This window comes from Notechis scutatus, chromosome 2, assembly GCF_049901735.1.
Source record: "Notechis scutatus isolate UNSWTSFEM ecotype Mainland chromosome 2, rNotScu1.2, whole genome shotgun sequence".
Taxonomy (NCBI): domain Eukaryota; kingdom Metazoa; phylum Chordata; class Lepidosauria; order Squamata; family Elapidae; genus Notechis; species Notechis scutatus.
The window spans coordinates 246,154,173-246,174,974 of NC_142010.1; the positions used below are offsets into that span (position 1 = coordinate 246,154,173).

At 39.1% G+C, this 20,802-nt stretch overlaps 1 protein-coding gene across 1 annotated transcript; it reads right to left on the minus strand.

Moving 5' to 3' along the window:
• Window positions 1-1,639: 1,639 nt before the first annotated feature.
• Window positions 1,640-19,661, minus strand: PTGER4 (prostaglandin E receptor 4). Its single transcript, XM_026666436.2, has 2 exons — window positions 18,024-19,661; window positions 1,640-3,196 (listed from the first exon to the last, which is right to left on the minus strand). The coding sequence occupies exons 1-2, from the start codon at window positions 18,846-18,848 to the stop codon at window positions 2,606-2,608; spliced, it is 1,416 nt and encodes a 471-aa protein (XP_026522221.1). The 5' UTR covers window positions 18,849-19,661; the 3' UTR covers window positions 1,640-2,605.
• Between the last annotated feature and the right edge of the window lie 1,141 nt (window positions 19,662-20,802).

The window sequence follows — 20,802 nt, forward strand, 5'->3', positions numbered from 1 at the left end:
ATTTAATAATGATTTCCAAAAAAAAAAAAGGTTTGTGCCAGGATAGCCAGTTTCATAAGCCGTCTCTGAAATTCAGGCTCAAAATTCTGATTCCAATGGAAAGCAATTTACATGAAAACCACAATAAGCAACACAATGTGCTTTTTCCTTGACAAAAACCAGACCTTGAACATCAATACAGGATAATAATACTGGAACACAAAAATCTAATCCTCTGAACATAGCATTCGAAAACAAATTTCCAGTGGCTTTAGATATATTTTTTTTAATGGAGAGAAACTAATGTTTTTTTCCTAATCTTACCTGTCATTGTTTTTAATAAATAGACCACACCATAGTAGTTGCTTTTTTTTTTCAGTTCTAGTGCCCAAATCAATTACATTTGTTTTTAAAACATAGTCTGTCTTTGTTCCCAAAGCATTAGTGCAAACTACAATATTTGCTAATAAATGTCAGAAATAACTGAAAGGCCACAAAAACGATGGGGTGGTAGTTTTTCATGCTCCAAATTCATTACAACTGAAAATGGATAATTGCAACATGCATTCCGAATCACAAAAGAACAACAACCATCTCTAGAATACCTTGCACATCAGTGTGCACCAGTGGTAGTCAACCTGGTCCCTACCGCCCACTAGTGGGTGTTCCAGCTTTCATGGTGGGCGGTAGGGGTTTGTCCCCAACTTTATAAATCACCATTACTGTGGAACCGGTGGGTGGTTAGAGAAAATTTTACTACTAACAGAGATACAAAAGTGGGTGGCAGGTATAAAAAAGGTTGACTACCCCTGGTGTGCACAATAAACATGTTTAGGGTTTCCTGCATTTCTCCATTTCTTCTATAGCAATCCCACTTCCAGATGCCTCAGATATACGACCCCCAGAATTCTCAGCCAACAAAGCTGGCTGTTTGCAAATCTTTTATCAGTTCCATACAGGCTGGGGAAGACTGTAACTGTAACAAGGATAAATGGAAAAATATTGCTCACGTAAGCATTTGGCAACAATGCTTACGTGAGCAATATTGTTATATCAATAGAGTGGACTTGATAGAAGATAAAAAAAATTCAACAGGATGTTTACAAGAATGATAATGCCATGTATTGTACAGCTGCCAATTCCTATATGGACACTGATAATGCAAAGCGTGATGTGATACTCATTTGAATAAGTGTTAACATTCATAATAGACTGGGGTTGCTGTAAGTACACAAAGAGCAGCGGCTGTACAGTTGGCTATGTAAGGTAGCCCTTAGATTGCGGTCTTTTAAGATGTTTTCTTGTACTAAATTCTGAAATGTCCCAGAGCAACCACGTTTAGAATTAGGCAAAGAGGATGTTGACTATGGATAGATGTTTTGGACTTTGATTTTGCACACGTGAAGAAGTGCCTAAATCAGCAAGAATTGTTACCGTAATTGTGGAATGTACTTCTGAGTAAAGCCTCAGTGCAGCATCCATACACACCAGATGTTAACAGAACTGCATTCTTAGCTAGGAACTACTGCATTTTGAAGAGAAATTCTCAGGACATAATTTTTATTTCTTCTTAAGGATGTGCAGTTCCATAACTCCTTCCGTGAAGTTGCAAAGAGTCAAGCCCTACTCAAAAGGAGACTTAAGAAAATATGAGAAGCACTTTAAAAACACAAAAGCTTTTTATTATCCCTATAGTGGCATCAAAATGTGTTCCCATCTAATTCCAGATTTCTCAGCTCTTGTCTCATCCATAAGCTCTAGTCTGGCCTCTTGAGTCTGCAAATTTGAAAAGTCTAATGCAAAATTTATCTAATCACATACATTAAGAAGAAGAAAGCAGGATCTGACCATATTACTTTTTTTCTATACTTTGTATTAGTAATTAACCTTCTCGCAGAGAAGAATATACATTCCTTAAATACAGTCAGTCACAACATTTCAGTCAGAAAAATTCACATTTTTTTTCCACACAATAGATTTATCGGTTCCACAACAACTGGACCAGTTTGTTCCTCCATTGGCAACTATCTTGTAATTAATTTCTCTGAACTATGAAGCCAAGAGGGAAGGTTGGAGTGGAATAAGTATGCTTCAGTCATGTACAAATGGAGAAGATTGGTGACTTTCTCCAACACAAACTTTGTGAAGACAGTCCTATCTCCCAGGGCAAGGTAAGGCAACAAGCAGCAGCCTGTGCTTGAGACACCACTACATTCCTTTGTTACTTTGGCAGGGTTTGATGGCGGAAGGATGAGTCTCTAGGGGTAATAAAAATCCCTGCAGAAACCTGTGCTTATCACATAACAGGAAAGATCCAGCAGCTGCACCTTGGAACCAATGTTGAGGGAGGTGTAACTACTGCCAGTCAAGATGCTTCAACTCTGATGGTGGCTAGTTCAACGTCTCACATGGGTTCCTGCTGGATGCACATTTCCAAGTCCATTTTGCCCTAAATGGCTATTTCACCCTCAAGCTTAGGACATGGAAATCCAGATAAGCTTCAGGTGTAGGCCTTAGCTAGGTCAACAGAATGGATGGCAAAGATGAGCATTTGATATGTCTGTTGTGTCAGTTTCTCCCCGCTTGACTTAAGGACCAAACTGTCCCTTAAACTTTTTTCTGTGGCTTAGATACACTTCTCCGACAAGTCCAGAGCTTCGCTGGGAAAAGTGACCTGAAGGGAGCTGCCTTTAGCAGTGCTACTCCCGCTAGGCTTTAGTTCACTCACCAAAAAGTGAGTATTCTCACACTCTTGCCCCTGAGAGGACTCTGAGGTGTGTGAACTCCGTAAGGTCCTTATAGATGTAGTATCTGACTGAGCCAGGCAGCTGCTGGTTCCTGGTAACAGCATTCGATCCCCGACCGTCCTTTCACTTGGCTCCAGCGGGTATAGCAGTGTCTGTGAAGTGCTGCTGACCTCCCTCAACTCTCGGGAGATGAAGGAGGGTGAATGGCTGGCTGTGACGGAGGAGGTCCGGCGACCATCAGCCCAGTTGCAGTTGTTACCTGAGTGCTGCCTCCGAGCCCCACCAATGCGGCAGAAGAGACACTTGACCTTCTCAATGGCTTTGCTCAAGACTGTCTTGCGCAGCAGAATGTAGACCCATGGATCCAAGATGGGGTTCACCGAAGCTATACGGATAGCTTGCAAATCTGGGTTCTGCTGGATGTCTCTTACGATATCTGGACGGTACAGTTGGTTCACAAAGACCCGGACCTAGAGGAGAAATGAACACATGTGTAAATAAACTCTATGCATAATTTGATGATGGAAGGCCAGGCTGACTTTTCAAGGCCTAGTGTTGGCTTAGCATCTGACCGTTGTAACAGGAAGAGAGAAGGGAGAATGGGTGAAGTACATGGCATTCTGCAACGTGAGATGAGAGCTATTTCCAGAATGGGAAAAAATTTCCAGCCACTTGATTTCAAATAGAGATAAAAGACCTTTTCCCCTTTTCCAGTTTATCTAAGTTACTAGAAAACCCAAGGGTCAATTAACCTTTTGTGAATTATTTTCTGAAAAACTTGCTGTCCCTGCTGTATTCTGAATCCTGAATTTAAAGCTCTGAAGTTTTTTGGAGTTCTCATTTTCATTTAATAACAAACTCTTAATTCCTCCTATAACCAAATCTGCTATTAAGTGTGTTGGGTGTGTAAGGAATGCCAAAATGTGCCTGTGAGCCATTCTGGGAGATCCAGCCAACATGAAAAGCTCTAATCCCACGCTTGCCACCCCACCTCCATAAATACTTCTTTGGAAACAAAATTAGAGCCATTGTTCTATCTCACAGGCAAATTCTCTTTCAAGCACAAGCCTAGAACTGTGGATTCTTTGAGGTTAGAACACAGCTTTTGCTGGAAGACTTGAACACTCAACAAAAAGTTGTTGCTTTTTTAATACCTTCCAAAAGGTGCCTGTGGTAGCTTGTTAAAAGTTATTTTCTTGACAGACAGCTTCCCTGGAATGAACTTCTTTTTTCCAAATAAAGAAAGAACATGATGATGCACAGTAAGTACTCAATTATGCCCTTGACAGTCTCTGCTGCCACTTTGGCAAGTCTTACTAAAATACATTACAGAAATGCTGGCTGCAATCCCACGAACAGTTTCAACAAACGCATAAGATAGCAGCCCATAGGAAGTGAAGCCCATGTAACAGTTTCCATAGGTGGCTTGTTGATTGGTTTATTTATTTTATTTATATTCTGCCTTTATTATTTTTATAAACAATAGCAGCTTATATCTAAGGCTGTGTCCTCCTATTTCCTTCACAACAACCCTATGAGATGAGTTGGACTGAGAGAAAATGACTCGTCCATGCCTAAGGCAGGACTTGAACTAATGGTCTTTCTATTTCTAGCCGATGCCTTAGCCGGTGGACCAAACTGGTTCTTGTTTCAGCAAAAAAAATTAAATGTTAGATGACTGTGAAGATTTTCAGTCATCCAGGTAATGATTGTCGCAAAGGAGCTTCCTCCTCCAAAAGGCAACTGGACTTTGTTTTTTGGTTGAAGACATTTTGCTTCTCATCCAAGAGGTTTCTTCAGAAGTGAAGAAGCTTTTTGGATGAAAAGCAAAATGTCTTCAAGAAAAAAAATCAAAGTCCAGTTGCCTTTTTTGGGGGGAAAAGCACTGTTTGAATATTAGATGCTTTTATGTAGAGGTTTGAGCCTGAAAATAGCCCCAAAAATTTTCTTGTGATCCTCAATGCTTTCCACTCAAATTTAAGAGCAATTGCCAAATATAAGAAACACCATTTCCTGCTGAATTAAGTTACATGAACAAAGAAATCAGATACTACCCACAACTTAAATTAGAAAACGACAAAAACATCCTGAAACATGCTCATTTGTGTGGCATTGATACGTTGCATTTCTCCTGTGTGCTTTTAATAGACAGCCATGTGGAGTCGGCTAGAAGCAGACTTAGAAGTTGATACCTGAGCCTTGCAAAAGACACAGCTGCTTTAATGATTTGATAAAAGGTGAATTGTATGTGTGCTTGTTTGTTGCAAAGCAGCTCTTTCAAAACCTTTGCCCAGCCTGCTAACAGAAATAAATTTGTGAGCCTGCTAACTGAAATAAATTTCCAGACTCCTACATATTTTTTAAAAATAACATGCACTTGTTACCATACAACTTGCAAATATTGATCACTGTACTGCATATGAAGTGGGGTCTGCACACTTCGAAAAACGTTTGAAATTTTGGATTTCACACAAGCCCAAAACTTAAAAAGTTGGGCAATTTAAATGAAGGGCAGAGAGGTTCTGGGCAGAAGGTTTAAAGAAATTCTCTATCTTATTCCAAGTGTGCACATTTGGGAACTAAGCTGGACTTTAGCAGTTGTGGGTTGCAGTTGTAAAGGGCTCGTAAGGACTGTAGGATATACCAATTTTATTTCCCCAGCTGGAGGAAAATTGCTGACTACAGAAGAGAAGATCTGGTAGGGAATTTCCCCATTTCTTTCCTACTAATTTCAGAGATTGGCTTTTTTGGCAATGGGAAAACCCAAGATCAAAAATACCAGAAGTGGGAGAGGCTACATAAATGCTCTTCCTTTTATTTAATTTTTTTCAAAACAAGAACCCTTATAATTTGTAATTCACAACATTTAATAATGATGGAGTTCTCAGAATTGTCCAGTGCTTTGCAGCTGTGGAGATAACTTGTTATCTTGAGTGCTCAGAAGCTGCAGCCTCTGACCCAGTATGACTGTTGGGTAAATTGCAGATTAAGCTGTGTTTCAAATTTAACTCTTGCTAGGTGAACTTACGCAAATACCAATATCAATCACAGCCGCCTATAGAAACAATACGTTAAAAATGATGTTGATCTTTCTACTCCCATTTTGCATTTTACCATGCGGGAAATCAAAGATTTATTTCCAAAGACATTATATTTACTTTAAAATATCATTAGATGTACTGCATTTAAAACAGCATGCCAAGGGTTTTTCTGCCCCTGCAACCATGCATTCTGCCCCTCAAGATTGAGAGCTGAAGAGTTACTTGAATTGAGTCCTGAAAGTTGAGTTGAGACTTGAAAATAAAAGCCTAATTTCCACTCTCTCAGTGTGACAGAGGAGTTAAATTAACAATCCTGCACAGACAAGGCTTCCAAGCTTTCCTCCTAATCATTGAATAGGTTGCATTCATCCATATGCACCCTCCTTACAGGACAAAACCAAGGCAATATTAGTGAACCTTTTAAGCATTAGAAAATGTGAAGTACTGTACATTATATTTGTTTTAATTAAGTCTGCAAGCTTTCATAGTAAATCATGGATGCCTCTGCTAATCAAAAGAACTGGAAGTTATATTCATATAGGCACATATGGATACTAGTATCTAATCATACCAAAGAATGAGAAAGAAAATTTATAATAATCAATAGCTTTGTTTATTAAACTGTAAATCATTGTAAATTGCAATTATGAATATATATCTGTATCTATATATCTCTGTCTATCCAAGCCCAACTTTGAAAGAATAAGACTTCCAACATGCTTTTCTCATTCATTTTCATGTTTGCATCTTTCATAAGCAAATATTAGAGTGCTATTTTAGAACTTTGAATGTCAATAATTGAATTATGCCACCGGCTGATACCACCTGAAATGTACATTTGTTAATCTTTATGTGCTAAAAGGTTTCTTGTTCTTTAAATATGACTCTTAGATTTCGTACATGAGTTGATTTAGTCCAATTATATTTTGACTAACCAACTAACCAGAAATTTAATTGGCTGAATATTACTGGTCAGATTTATAACCACTAGATGGCATACTAACTACATTTCTAGTAGTTTCTCTTTCCTGCTATCTAATTTGAGAAAGTATGAAAAAGATAGAAGACCGTTGATTACCATTAAATCTTGTTCTGAATCGTTCGGGCAAACCCAACATTTGGTTTTATATAGAATAAAAGTGGTGACAAAATAAAACAACAATAATTTAATTGAACAGCCAACCAATTAGAATATGCAATTTCATGTCAGGTTTTTCATCTAATTCAGAGTACCGACAGGATTTAACTGAAGTAGCAATTAACTTTTATTAATTTGTTTATAAATATATTACTATATATATTACTATAGCTTAGATTAGACAATTCAAAATAGTGTTTTAGGAATCTCTAAATTCTTTTCAATTTTAACCAGAAAAACCTTAGTGAACCTAGTAATGGTGAGACAATTTTTAAAACATTTTCTAACATTTGTGATATTATCAGTAATATACTTATTTTAAAAAGCAGGGGAGAACATAATATTTTATACATTCAATTCTACTTCAAGTTTTTTTCTTTTTCTTTTCATGAACAGAAAGTGTGATATTGAGAACTAGGATAACTGAATAGAAAAAGGAGAACTGTAAAACAGCCTATGATGTAAAACCAGATAGAATTTGAGATTCCTTGCTTGCAATTCAAAAATGTTTTATTGAAGTAGTGTTTTTCAACCTTGGCAACTTTGACAGGTGCACTTCAACTCCCAGAATTCCCCAGCCAGCTAATCTAAGCTGGTTGAGGGATTCTGGAAGTTGAAATATACCTCTCTTAAAGATGCCAAGGTTAAGAAACACTGTATTAAAACAAATTGAACCTTGTTTTGAATGAAGTTGTAGGCATCTAGATTTCTAAGCCGTCATATCCACAAAAGGAGAACCTCTGCATTACAATCCTAAAGCAGACCAGAGCTTTTGCTGTGACTATTTGTCAAATACATTTAAATAAATAAAATAAAAGCTGTATATGTACCCTAAAGCCCCTCTCTGTACCTTCTTAGAATATGGCCATTTAACCTCTCGCAGAAATTTCACAGCAAAAGATCAGTTCTTCTTCAGTAGACCAGTTGCTACAAGAAATGTTCTGTAGAGGTAGACATTTCAAAAACAATGACCTGGGGAAGTAATAATTCTTCGCCTACGCTTCTTTGCAATTAACATTTTCAGTGGGGAAAATGGAGGAACTATTTAGAGGCTTGCCAAAGACTACAGTACCTGTAATTCCTAACAAAAGATAGAGCCAATTCTGAAAATCAATCCAATCCAATGGAGTATTTGCACTGTCTAGTTACTACATTGATAAATAAAATAAATTACAATGATGATTAACCAAATCCCTCTCTCTCTTCTGACAAAAGCTACATTTTATCTTACAGTTATATGGTTCCTGGGCTTTTCTTTCTCTGGGGTTTCAGCAAAGATGGAGCTTCAACGTTTGGCGAAACCTAACATTACTATATGGAAGTCGAATTTGATCAAGGCTAAAGGTAATATGAGAAGGATCAGTTGAAACGCCCTCTTTTTATCTTATGGCAGATTCTACCCATCTTGAGGGATGTTGTGGAACTGCCATGGTTCAAGCTGGCTGAAAATTATGACTATACTAGATAGGAAACATGGAAGCTGAAATTAAACCAATTTTTGGAATTATCAAATGTGCTGCAGTTGTCCTATGTAAGCCCACAAGCTGTATTCTTCAGAGTGATGATCAACCTGCCTGGCCTTTAATAGGTAAGTAATTTGATAATTAACAGGGAATGTGTAAAAACATGTGAAAAAGTCATTTCCTCGAGTTAAATGGATAAATAATAATGCCTTAGTATATAACAGTTCATAATCATATCTAAATGAGTGATAAATACTGCATGGTCTAACAATTAACTGACAAGTCTTAATAGGGGGAAAGCAAGATTGCCAGCACAAATGACCCCAAATAAAAGATTCTGGACTTTTCTTTACATTTATACAGGGCCAAATGTAAGAAAGTGTCCTTGGTTCTTTGGGACCCATGCTTAAGCAACTGTCACTATTTCTGAAGACTATCCTGTGGCCGGAAGAGCTGATCTGAATTTCTTACATTTATGGGTAGCTTCCTCTTCTCCTTTCTAAACTAATGAAATTGTCTGATACAGTAATTTCTGCTTCATTTCATAAGGACTCCAGGGAAACTGATTTATGGTTTAAATCCCACTTGTTACACAAACAATGAGCACACTACATTTAAAAGCCTTCTGGTGAACAGGTCTTCTAGCAATGTGGATCCAGCCGTTGACTGAATTCCCATTGCATTGCAATGGTTTCCCTCAATGTTTCTCAACTGTGGCAACATTAAGCTGTGTGGATTTCAATTCCCAGAATTCCCCAGTCAGCATGATTGGCTAGGGAATTCTGGGAGTTGAGGTCCACACATCTTAAAGTTGCCACGTTTACAAACCACTGGTTTAATGGATCACAGTAGAAGCCAGCTAGAGAGAAATTCCAACCATTAGGATGCCTAACTCAAAAGTTTCTCTTTTTATGAGAAAGCTGACGTATCCTTCCCAACAGAATAAAGCAGTTTGGGAGATGTTTCAGGGAAACAAATCTCCATATCAGAAAGCAAAGTTCTACTCAGTCTTTTCTTTACTGTCAAATTCGCTTGATCCAATTGCAACTTAATCAGTACAAATGATTAATACATCCATCCACTCACCTAGAAGAACTGCGTAAATAGCAGCCTAAAGCAAGAATATGAACTTGACAGCAGGGCCAGCATCTAACAGAAACTGCAGTATAGCTTCCTCCAAACCAAGCTTAATGGTTTGGTGACTCCATGGGTGCCTCCATTTATTTTTCTTGGCAATAATACAGGAGCAAATCATCACAGACTTTTTCCAGAAAGTTCCCCCAAAAGCTAAGTGAGATCAGATCTGATTAGTAGTTTAATTGGGAGAAACCCAAGAAATTCCAGGACAAGATAAGTCGAACAAACAAAGCAAAGAAAAAGAAATACAACTATTTCTCCATTGCCTAGCAACAATATGATGAGTAGGAGTCAAACTCCATTTGAGACAGACTTTACTTTAATCAGATGTAATACTAGTTGCAGCCATGGGTAGGAAGGGTATACATAATTCCCATGATAAATTTTAAAAACAGGCATGTATTTTCAAATGATCCCACTGTTTAAAAGTATTATTGGAATGCTAGATTCTTAAAATATATTTCTGGGCTTCATCCATGTTGGAACTGCCACGCTTTTACAGCTCAGACCCTAAAAGCAACTATCATTTATTTCTCCAAAATGTAAAGAAAAGTGTTGCCAAAGAAAGAACATGTTACTTAGTCTTCTCACATTGATTTTTGGATCTTACATTTTGTAGTAAATTATATTAATGCAGATATTTCATGCTGAACCTTTTTTTAAAAAGGGAATCCATAGATAGGCCTCAACTTATGACCATTCATTTAGTGATTACTTAAAGTTAAAATGGTGCTGAAATAACTGACGACCAGTTTTTACAGTTAGAACTATCAAAGCATTCCTGCAGTCACATTATCAAAATGTAGGTTCTTGGCAACTGGCATGTATTTAAAACAGTTGTGGGGTCACGTGATCTCCATTTGAGACCTTTCCAGACAGCTTCTGACAAGCAAATTCAATGAGGAATCTGGATTCATTTAATGACCATGGTGAGTCACTTAACCATGGCAAAAAGGTTGTAAAATCAGATGCAACTCACTTAACCACAAGCCTCACTGAGTGACAGAAGTACTAGTTCCAATTATGGTCATAAGTGAAGGACTACTTGTATGATGTCTCTCTTAGCCAGGTTTCTCTTCTCTGAGGCATTTCACAATCCTTCATATCTGATGCAATAATACATTGAAATAATAACAATAACAACAACAACAATAATAATAGTTTGGATAGTAGTGTGTTTAAAAACGTTATTTCTCCTTCCTCCTTTTACAATATGCAGATGCATTTACTGGGGGCCCGGTTAACTTTGGCATAGATTCTGCTTAAGCCTGAGAGAGCCTGAGGGCAGGACAAGAAGCAATGGGTGGAAACTAATCAAGGAGAGAAACAACTCAGACCTAAGGAGAAATTTCCTGACAGTTAGAACAACTTGCCTCCAGAAGTTGAAAATGCTCCAATACTGGAAGTTTTTAAGAAGAGATAGGATAACCATTGGTCTGAAGTGGTGTAGGGTTTCCTGCCTAGGCAAGGGGTTGGACTAGAAGACCTCCAAGTTCCCTTCCAACTCTGTTATTTTATTCTAGCTTTATACAAGTGTTTTTGCAAGCTACACCTAATTCAATCCAAAAGCATTGAGCCTTTCAATGCTGTAATCCTGCAAATAGGTAAAATGGAATGAAGACATGGGCAGATCCAAGATCTGAGTTTAATTCAATAAAAATACATTAAGTACAATTTATATCTGCTACATATTTAATATTTTTCTTCTTATATTTCATATAACATTGCAATTTACCGGAATCACTGAGAGACCGTAAGGACTTTCATGCCAAATATGGCATTAAGATCTCAGCCTGCCTATCTCTGCCTTGGCTGATCAGTTTTGCCCGGTTAAAGTTCTCAGATGATTTCAAACAAAGTCTCCCCCCCCATCTTTTTTTTAAATCTAGTAGTCCAAGGAACACAGAACTATCCTCTATTCTTAAGTTATTTGCTGCCTGCTTTCGACAGTCAGGATCTAATCCCCAACATGACCAGCTACTGAATACATGCAAAATCAATTCTACTCAGTTTCAGGAAAGAAGAATGCCAGTGCTGGATGAACTTGATTCCTGGGGATGTCTGTATTCAGGATTCAATTACTGAGTACTCAGCAAAGAAGACAGGAACTATTTTAATTGAAAGGCAGCCTGGGGGAAGGATGACCCTTTTCCTCAAGTATCATACCCCCACCCCACCTGAATTGCCTGAGCTCCCAGATTGGGTGTGAAACATGCCCTGAGATTCCTTCCAAACATGACAACGGTCTCCCATATGTCTACACAAGGGCACCGAGAATAAACTTTGTGCTGACTGCAAGACCACGGGTCCTCTATCTAGGTCCAATACATATTTTGAAGTCTTACTAATAGTAGTACTATGAAACAGGCCGTATCATGAGTCAACTTCCAACCTCGGATGAGCTGATATCCAGGAAAAAGTATTTTTCCCTTCTAAGTGCACACCTAAAGCATGTCTTACCAAAAAAAGCTTTTTTTAAACAAAAAAACAAAAAAGCAAAGTCGCCTTCTACAGCAAACAAAGGAGGAGCTATCCACAAAATCTTTACATACCCTCATAAAATTCTCCTCTATCGCATTCCAGTACACAGCTTTATATAGGCAGCTAGTTAATATTAAGCAGGAAGACAATTTATAAAGTAACCTTTGCCCAGAAGGTTGTGGTGCCTGTTTAGTCCTCGACTTACGATCCCAGTTGGGGACCAGAATCTCCATGACTGAGCAAGGCGGCTGAGAGAGTCACGCCCAGTTTTATGACTTATTTTGCTGTTGTTTTCTGCTTTTAAGCAAATCACTGCAGTAGCTCAAGGAGTCAGGCTTCCCTTGTTGACATTGCTTGTTGGACACTGGCTGGGACAACTGGCTGCAAATGGCAATCGCAGGGTCACTGGGAAATTGCAACTGTCCTGAATACGTGCCAGTTGCAAGTCACTTTTTTCAGTGCCACTGTCGCTAAACGAATGGTTATAAATTGAGAACTAAGTTGTAAACAATCACAAACTTGGGCTCCTCCAGATGTGCTGTGATTCAGGAAATGGTTCTTTTCTGCTCACGACTCCAGCTGACCACATGAACATCTCTATACAGATTTCTGGGCAATCATAAAAGCAGTTTTTTCCCAGAACTGTTTTTTTTAAACTTTTTAATTTGTTTCTAGATCCAATCCCCAAATTTCCCATTTAAACTGTTCAGCTCTGTGTGCTTCTGAAATATGCATTGGCTCTGCATACAAACCAGCTAAAAGGGGTTTGAAAGATCAACTAGAAACTATTTTATTTCACTATCACATTTCTTGTCTTTATATACAGAGTGGATATGACAGGCTCTTCCATCACACCTTTGTCCCCAGTTCATTACCACTTCTTAGGGACATTAAAGACTCTAATATGCCTAACATTAACAGAACTTGTACTGTTATGGCTTTGCCATCTTAAACTAAAATGCATACAACTGATTTTTTTTATAGTTAGAAAAGTTTCCATACATTTAAACACATATCTTGAGAAGAAGAAAATAGTTTCTATATTCTGATGACAGAGCAATCTATTTTAATTTTCTATTTTTGACAAAAATCAAGAAGGCACCACAAAGCCTCTGCTATTTTAATGCATCGGAGACATAAAGGGATCTGGGCTTCAATCATGTACATCCAATGTTGTCATTTTGGACACACACCATACCCGCCTTCTGTGAATGTCTTGTCTATTAGAAATGTTAATTGTGCCTCAAATAATAACCATGAGATTCTCCAGGTTAGTGTACCCCAATCCCAGTCATTTCAAATTGGTGATACTCATTGGAGGTAGTTGTTTGTGGTAGGGTAGAAAAGGTAGGGATTAAATTCATAAATGAAGGGGAAAAATTAAAATGTGTTTTTTAAACAAGTATGTATACAAAGCTTTCCTATTTCAAATGGAGAAATTATGAAGGCTCTGTTCACTTCTGTTCCTTGACCAATTTCTATAACCTTCACTATAATGAAATATCAGATCTGTCTTTTATTTGACTTTTATTTGAAAATAAGGGTAAAATGTCTTTCAGAGTGAAGTTCATAATTTCTAACATGTATCAATTCCCAGCATGTCTCAATGCAGAAAACACTGTAAGAATCTGTATTTGGGGAATCCATTGGAATTTCAAATACACATATGCAAATAAAATCAAATAATATTTTTGAGTGTTTTATTTGTTCTGGTCTTTGACTATAATTGATTTGATTTGGCTCATATGCATTGGCAGTCAATTCCCAATAGCAAATTCTAAATGTTAACAATGAACAGAACACTAAATTTAGATTAACAAAGTACACAATGTCTAAATAAATACATTGTAATATTTCTTTAACAGGATGGTCTGGTTCACATAATATTTTAAGGCACTGGTTAGGTGCATGAGCTACTGAATCACAAACTCTCCAATTTATTTTATTTTAGCCTAAGTCACTGAGTGATCCCAGTCGATGAGTAGGAAGCAGGTGGTTAGGTCTAATATGAAGTTCTGATATTCTTAAAGTCCCATAGAGCACCAGTTGCAGTCCTCCAATGTGTTATTCCAAAATAAAGTGTGTGTACTGATAAAATCTGGGTTCAAATTCCTGTTCAACAAGATAATTCATTGAGTCAACCTCAAAAGTTACTGTGAGCATAAAGCCAAGGGGAAAACAACTTATATATAGCTCTGAAATCCTTCTGTTGGATTCATACAACGGTCCTGACAATGAATCTTTGACTGTTTTAATTCACAAGTAGAAATAACACGTTTTGTTATTCTATGTGCTTCCCCCTCCTTTTACTTTCCCCAACATAGTTTGTTTCTATATGATTAATTTCATTGAGATTATTAAGAAATGAAAGGAATGAGTTTGAGAGAGTTTTACAAATTAAATTTACTTACTGTTTTACTATTTTCATAGTCAATTAACCCTCTCTAATAGCAAGGCATTGAGCATGATAACATTCATTGTTTTCCATTCCTCCTGTTCTTTTATTTTTTTTAAAAAAAATATTGTTTACTGAAACTTTTTTGTCAGGTGCTTGAAGACAACATCTTCCCTTCAATACAAAATTCTGCAAAATTTCATTGGAGTATTGCTCTGCAATATCAGAACCACCTACACGTATCTTCATATAAAAAAAAAATTCCTACCCACAGGCCTTGCTGAATTTGGACAAGTCATAGTTACACTGATATACCCATTTATTCATGGAATAAACAGAGTGATTCAAATCATCTTCCTGTAGTCTAAGCTTCTTCATAGGGTCACTGCAAAGATAAAGCATGTAGACCCATGTCATTTGATACATAAATACTATGCTGAATACAACACCTTTAATTCAAAATAAATAATCAGCAATAAATTGGCTCTCATGTTATTAAGTAAGCACCTCTAAGCATTTATATTTGGGGGGGGATTTAACTATTCAATGGGATGCAAACATATATGTGGACTATTTGTCCCGACTTGGCATCTAACTACTGTTTCCAATAGACAATTTGGACAGTAATTTCTTATGTTCTATTTCAGTCTGAATCAGATGGATTAAATAAGATCCCTACTGGAACAAATAAAAAATCCATCCAGTCCAGCTTCCTGTTCCGATAGCATTTACTGTATTTAATGTCAAGTATTTTTTAATCTCCTGCATTATGCAACACTATCAACTAACAAGTGTTTTCTTATCCATTATCGTCTTCTTTAGGTAGAGAGACTTCTACTTTATTTGTATTTGTCAATACAGTTGTCAGACACTTGGCCACAAATTCCTGTCCTCGGGTGTCTTAATCACAGTATCTTGAAAGTTAAGAGAATTCACAAATGTTGGTTTGCCTTTGTGGTCATAGATTCTTTTTAGCATTCTATGGTATGAAATGCTGAGGAGGTTTTTGAGAAATGACCCTCCTCCTTCTATTAATGTGGAATGTGTAAAAAGCATGAAACGGAAGAAAATATTGTTGTTTTTCCCCCGATTGAAAAATTTAGAGGAATGAATCCAGTCTTCTAGAGGTGTCTATTATGGAAAGCATAAGCCACAAGCACTTGCCCCAAGCTAACCAACAAATGGGTTTATGATAATGCTTTAAGGACTACTTAGCCACAATTTGAAAAGATCCCATACCAGGAGTGTGTCACAGCAGAAAGTAGCAGCAACTTCACTGAACGTGTAAAAACTAAGCAGATATAGATCCAATCAATAATTGGATGAGAGACCACTAGAGCGCTGTAGACTAGCTTAGAAAACAACATTCCCAGAAGCAAGAAATCACAAGCCATAATTGCAAGGGTGTGTTAGGCAGCCATATCAATTAGTTGGAACACAATTCAAGGAATATCTTATGTTTACCCTTTCTGAAGAATAAGTAGACTTGACCACTTTACACTGCAAATAGATGTGACAATATAACTGTTTCTCCATGTTTAAAAGTCATGAAAATTTAAGTCCTTTCCTAAAGTAAGCAAACAGTTGAAACAGAAACAAGTAGTGTAGCTCAGTCCTAATTTTACTACATTCAGAAAGCTTTTATAAGCAATTTATCCAAAAATAGCTACCATGTCAAAATGTGTGGGAGATTCCATCATTGCCCACTTCACCATCGTTTAGCTTTTAGTAGGAACTGATATTTAGAATATATAGTTGGAAGAAACAGGTAATTCAATATTTGTACATATTGCAACAATACCAGAAGGACTGAGTTATTATTACATTATTGATACCAAAAAACCCACTTGTATGAAAGGAGGAAGTGAGCCCAATTTTAGCTGCAGTATTTCCCATCCAGAAGCACACACTTCATTAAGCACAATTTCCTCTTTTCATTATCAGGCTACTACACATGAAATCTCCTTGTTCAAGATGAGTCTGAATAGTAGGGGATTTGTTTTTCATATCTCCCCCATCTGGGCCATTTCCATGTGAGAAAATAACAAGCACTACAAGAAAACAATTATCCTTAATTTGCTACCAGATCTTTTGTGAGGAAATTACCAACCACCCTTTATGTTTACTTTCACAGCTTAAAAACAGGACTCGTTGTGTTACTAAGTCAAAGATCATAGAGCAAAATGTTGTCGTTTTAGTAAGAAACACCAATGGAAAGGTGTACAGTTACACACTGAAGAACATGACCTGGGCTACTTTTAAAATGCATTGGTATCACAGACCAGGTATTCATAGCTGGATTATTTTAGTTATGTAGCAAAACTGGCCTAACTAGTAAAATTATAGCATTAGTTGAATAACTCAAGCTTGTGGTTTGCCCAGTCTCTCTTGGACATGGGTTTCTCTGCTTTTACTAACTTCTTGTTGGAAAGCAATTTTAGATTGTCTGTTGCCTACAAGAAGTCCCCTCTACTATATCCAACCATATTCTCCATGCTTCTCTCCAAAGGATCACTTAGCTTATAGAACGAAAGGGAGGGATAATAGCAAACATGCCTTGTCAGTTGTTTAATACATCCCTGCCAAGAAAAAGGAGCTTGTTGCATTTTATTGGAAAGTTTACAAGTGGGGGCAAGTCTTAGCTAAGCCCCCAACTGTTGTTACTCTTTCTCCCTTCCTTGGAGTCAACTGCGAAAAAGAGAATGCCTACTACAGCCAGGCACAAAACAGTTATCAAAGTTGTCCATGCAACAATAAATAACTGCACGCAACTGTCACAGCGCTATCATTGTCGCAGAAAAAAAAACCTTGCTTTACTTGACGAAGAACACTGCTAACATTTTTTTTTCTTTTTAGAGTTTTGGAAAAAAGGAATTGGGAACCAGTCTTTATCAGACTGTTAAATCTTTTAGCCTGATATACGTATCTCTAATAATTAAAGATACTTTAACATTTGTTTGCTTAAGTGTATCTGGGGACCTTATACTAATGCTATGAACACTGAACTGCAAGCAATTCCATAACGTTTGGCTGAAAAGTTTTGCAATTTCAATATGCTCTACTTTAAGCCACACCTTGATCTGTATTTCTATAACATCCCAGGAAAGCAACTTGGTTTTTTTAATCAGTCTATCCAACAATCCAATGAAATAAAGAAATTTGAATATAAAGCTGCAAAGTTATGCATCTGAAAAATAACTCCCTAAAAACACCATGATACTTTTGAAGAAAGTGAAGGTATACGATTTTAACGTCAAGTAATGTGCCACAATTATTCTGTGTGTGCATTGCTTGCAAATTGCATAAACCATTTTCCTGCATGAGGCTAAAATTGACCATCATGAATTCCTTTAAGAGATTGGCAATAACGGAGGTGTTTTGGGATCTTCTCAACTGTTATGAATAGATAAACAGCTAAAGAGCAGGTCAAAATGTTTCTTAGTGTTTTGTCTTAAATATTAGCATCGAGTCAAGAAAAAGAACTGAAGTGGGAATAGGCTCCTTGCTTTTGCTGGGCTAAAAAAGTTTTAGATCACATGTGTGACAACTACAAAAGGAAGGAACTTCATGTTTGCAGCACAATGTTTCCTTAAAGGACATTAATGATAATATTGGAAAGAAAAGGATAAGCAGATTACTCACCACTAGAGGAATGGAACAAATCACTACGACCAAGGAAGTGGCAATGAGCAAGATGACCATCTGGATTTCTGCACCAGCCATGCGCCGGAAGCTCCTGCGCCGGCGAAAGTCTGACAGGCGGTTAGTGGCATGGTCTGTCCCCAGGGAAGTGCGACGCATAAATTGCCTGTGCATGCGGATCAGGGCCATGCACACCAAGATGTTGGAGACCACCGTGACCATAATGAGGAAGGAGCTGAAGCCGGCATACATGTACGAGAAAGCAGCATGGCTGGATATGTTTGTCTGCCAGTCTATGAAGCACCAGGTATACGGGTACTGGAGCTTTGTCTTCCCCAAGCCCATGTTTGGCATGGCACAGAAGAGGACATTGGAAACGTAGATTGCGAAAAGAGTGAGGGCCGCTAGTTTCTTATCCACATAATGGCTGTAGAAGTAGGCATGGTTGATGGCCAGGTACCTCTCTATGGACATGGCGCAAATGATGCTGAGTCCAGACAGGCCAAAGAAGAGGAGGATGAAGCTGCTGTATTCACACAGGGGTTGGCCACCAGGCCATTCCTGCTTCAGATACGTAGCAATTGTCACCGGGCTAACCAGGCAAGTCCCCAAGAGGTCGGTGACAGCCAGTCCACAGACCAGCGTGTAGAAGGTGGTCTCTTTCTGCTCCTTCCTGGACTTGCAAAGAACCACGATGGCTACAAGGTTCCCCACCACTCCGAAAATGAACATGACCATGGGGATGGTCAGGGGTTTGCTGCTCTCAGCTCCTGTCCCGTTGGAGGAGCTGTTGGTAACGGGGAGCATGGTGGGGTTCAACGCCATGGCAAAAAAAACCAAAACAACACGGAGAAGACCAAGCAAGAAAGCGTGGATAAACTACAAGGGTTAAGGGTGCTAAAGTTCAGTTCCAAGAGGAAGGGAAACAAGAAAGGGGCAAACATAAGAGAAAGGGGAAAGCCTGCATTTCAGAAGGAGAGAAAAGAAAAGTTTGGGAGTTATTCTTATTTCAGAAGCCTGGGGAAACAGTAGCCCCAATGCCGCAAAAAATAATAATAATAATTCTGCAGGTCAGGAAGAGGATCGCGGGTGGGTTTCCTGCCTGATTCTTTTGAGGTGTTCGACCTTCTTACTCTTCAGATTAAAAACCGCAGGGCTTCCCCACCCGTCCTCTGGAAAAACTAGCGGTTGTTTCTTCCTTCTGTCAGATCCCGGAGCGAGGATGGCATCTGCGAGCAGGTCAACGTCCCATAGGTTTCTTAGCCAGGGCTTCGCGAAGTTGGAAAGGTTCGAAAGTTTCGCGGACCCGCCGGTTTCGAAAGGCGCTGTCCCAGGTTCGCTGAAGGCGGCGGCAGCGGCGACTCCGCCACTCTCTTCTCTCTCCTCTCCGGCGGTCCGATCACGGCGCGGCGGATCTGGCGGCGTTGGCAGCCGAAGCCAGAGCGATACATCTCACTCCGAGTCTCCCCATAGGAGAGGAGCTGGGAAACCGGGAGGGGCGTGGGGCGGGTCCGGGGATGCGAAGGATGGAGGTCCCAAGTCAGCCTCGCTTCTCCCTTATGCGCTACTCTCTCCGAGCGCGGCGCTTTGAACTCAACTCCTCTACGGAGCGTTTGCCACTTCGGCTCTTTTCCAACGCCTCGGCCAGGGAGGCTCCGCCCACCCCGTTCCCCCATTGGTCCAAGCGGGCCCGGAGAACGAGAGAGAGAGAGAGAGAGAGAGAGGCGCGGTTCGGAGGGGAAGGGCGCTCTGTGCGCGCGCGGGGAAAAGGGACTTTTCTTCCAACCGGCGTGGCGCGCGACTTGAACGTGACTGTCACTTCGGGAAGGGGCGCGGCGAGTGGGGGCGGGGGTGAGGGGTCTTGGCTGCGCGTGACGTTTCACTCCACCTTCTCCGAGTGGATGCTCTCTCTCTCTCTCTCTCTCGTTTATACTTACTTATACTTATACTTACTCATGTTTATACTTATACCTATTATCTTGTAAGTGATTGACAAATCAAATAAATAAATACATAAAAAATAAAATAAAAATCAGGACCAGGATGACTGAGAGAATCTCCATAGACCAGGGGTCTTCAAACTTGGCAAGTTTAAGACTTGTGGAGTTCCCAGAATTCCTGAGCTAACATGACTGGAGGAGGAATTCTGGGAGTTGAAGTCCACCAGGCAAGGTTGGAGACCCCTGGTCTATAGCAGGGGTCTTCCAACTTGACAGCTTTAAGACTTGTGGACTTCAACTCCCATAATTCCTGAGCTAACATGACTGGAGGAGGAATTATGGGAGAAGTCCACAAGTCTTAAAGCTGTCAAGTTGGAAGACCCCTGCTATAGACCAGGGGTCTCCAACCTTGCCTGGTGGACTTCAACTCCCAGAGTTCCTCCTCCAGTCATGTTAGCTCAGGAATTCTGGGAACCCTATAAGTCTTAAACTTGCCAAGTTTGAAGACCCCTGGTTTATGGAGATTCTCTCAGTCACCCAGGTCCTGGTTGTCCCAAAGATGATTGTGGTTTTTTTTTCAAGAGGCAACTGGACTTTGTGGTTTTCCTTTGAAGATGTTTTGTTTCTCATCCAAGAAAGTCTGGTTGCCTCTTGAAAAAAGGACCTTTGGGACAACCAGGACCTGGATGACTGAGAGAAACTCCATAGACCAGGGGTCTCCAACCTTGACAACTTTAAGCCTGGGGGACTTCAACTCCAAGAAAACAGGGAGAAAACCCCTTTGCCCCAGAAGTAAATGCCCTGAAGGGTGTGCAATGCGGGGCTTAACGTTGGGGACA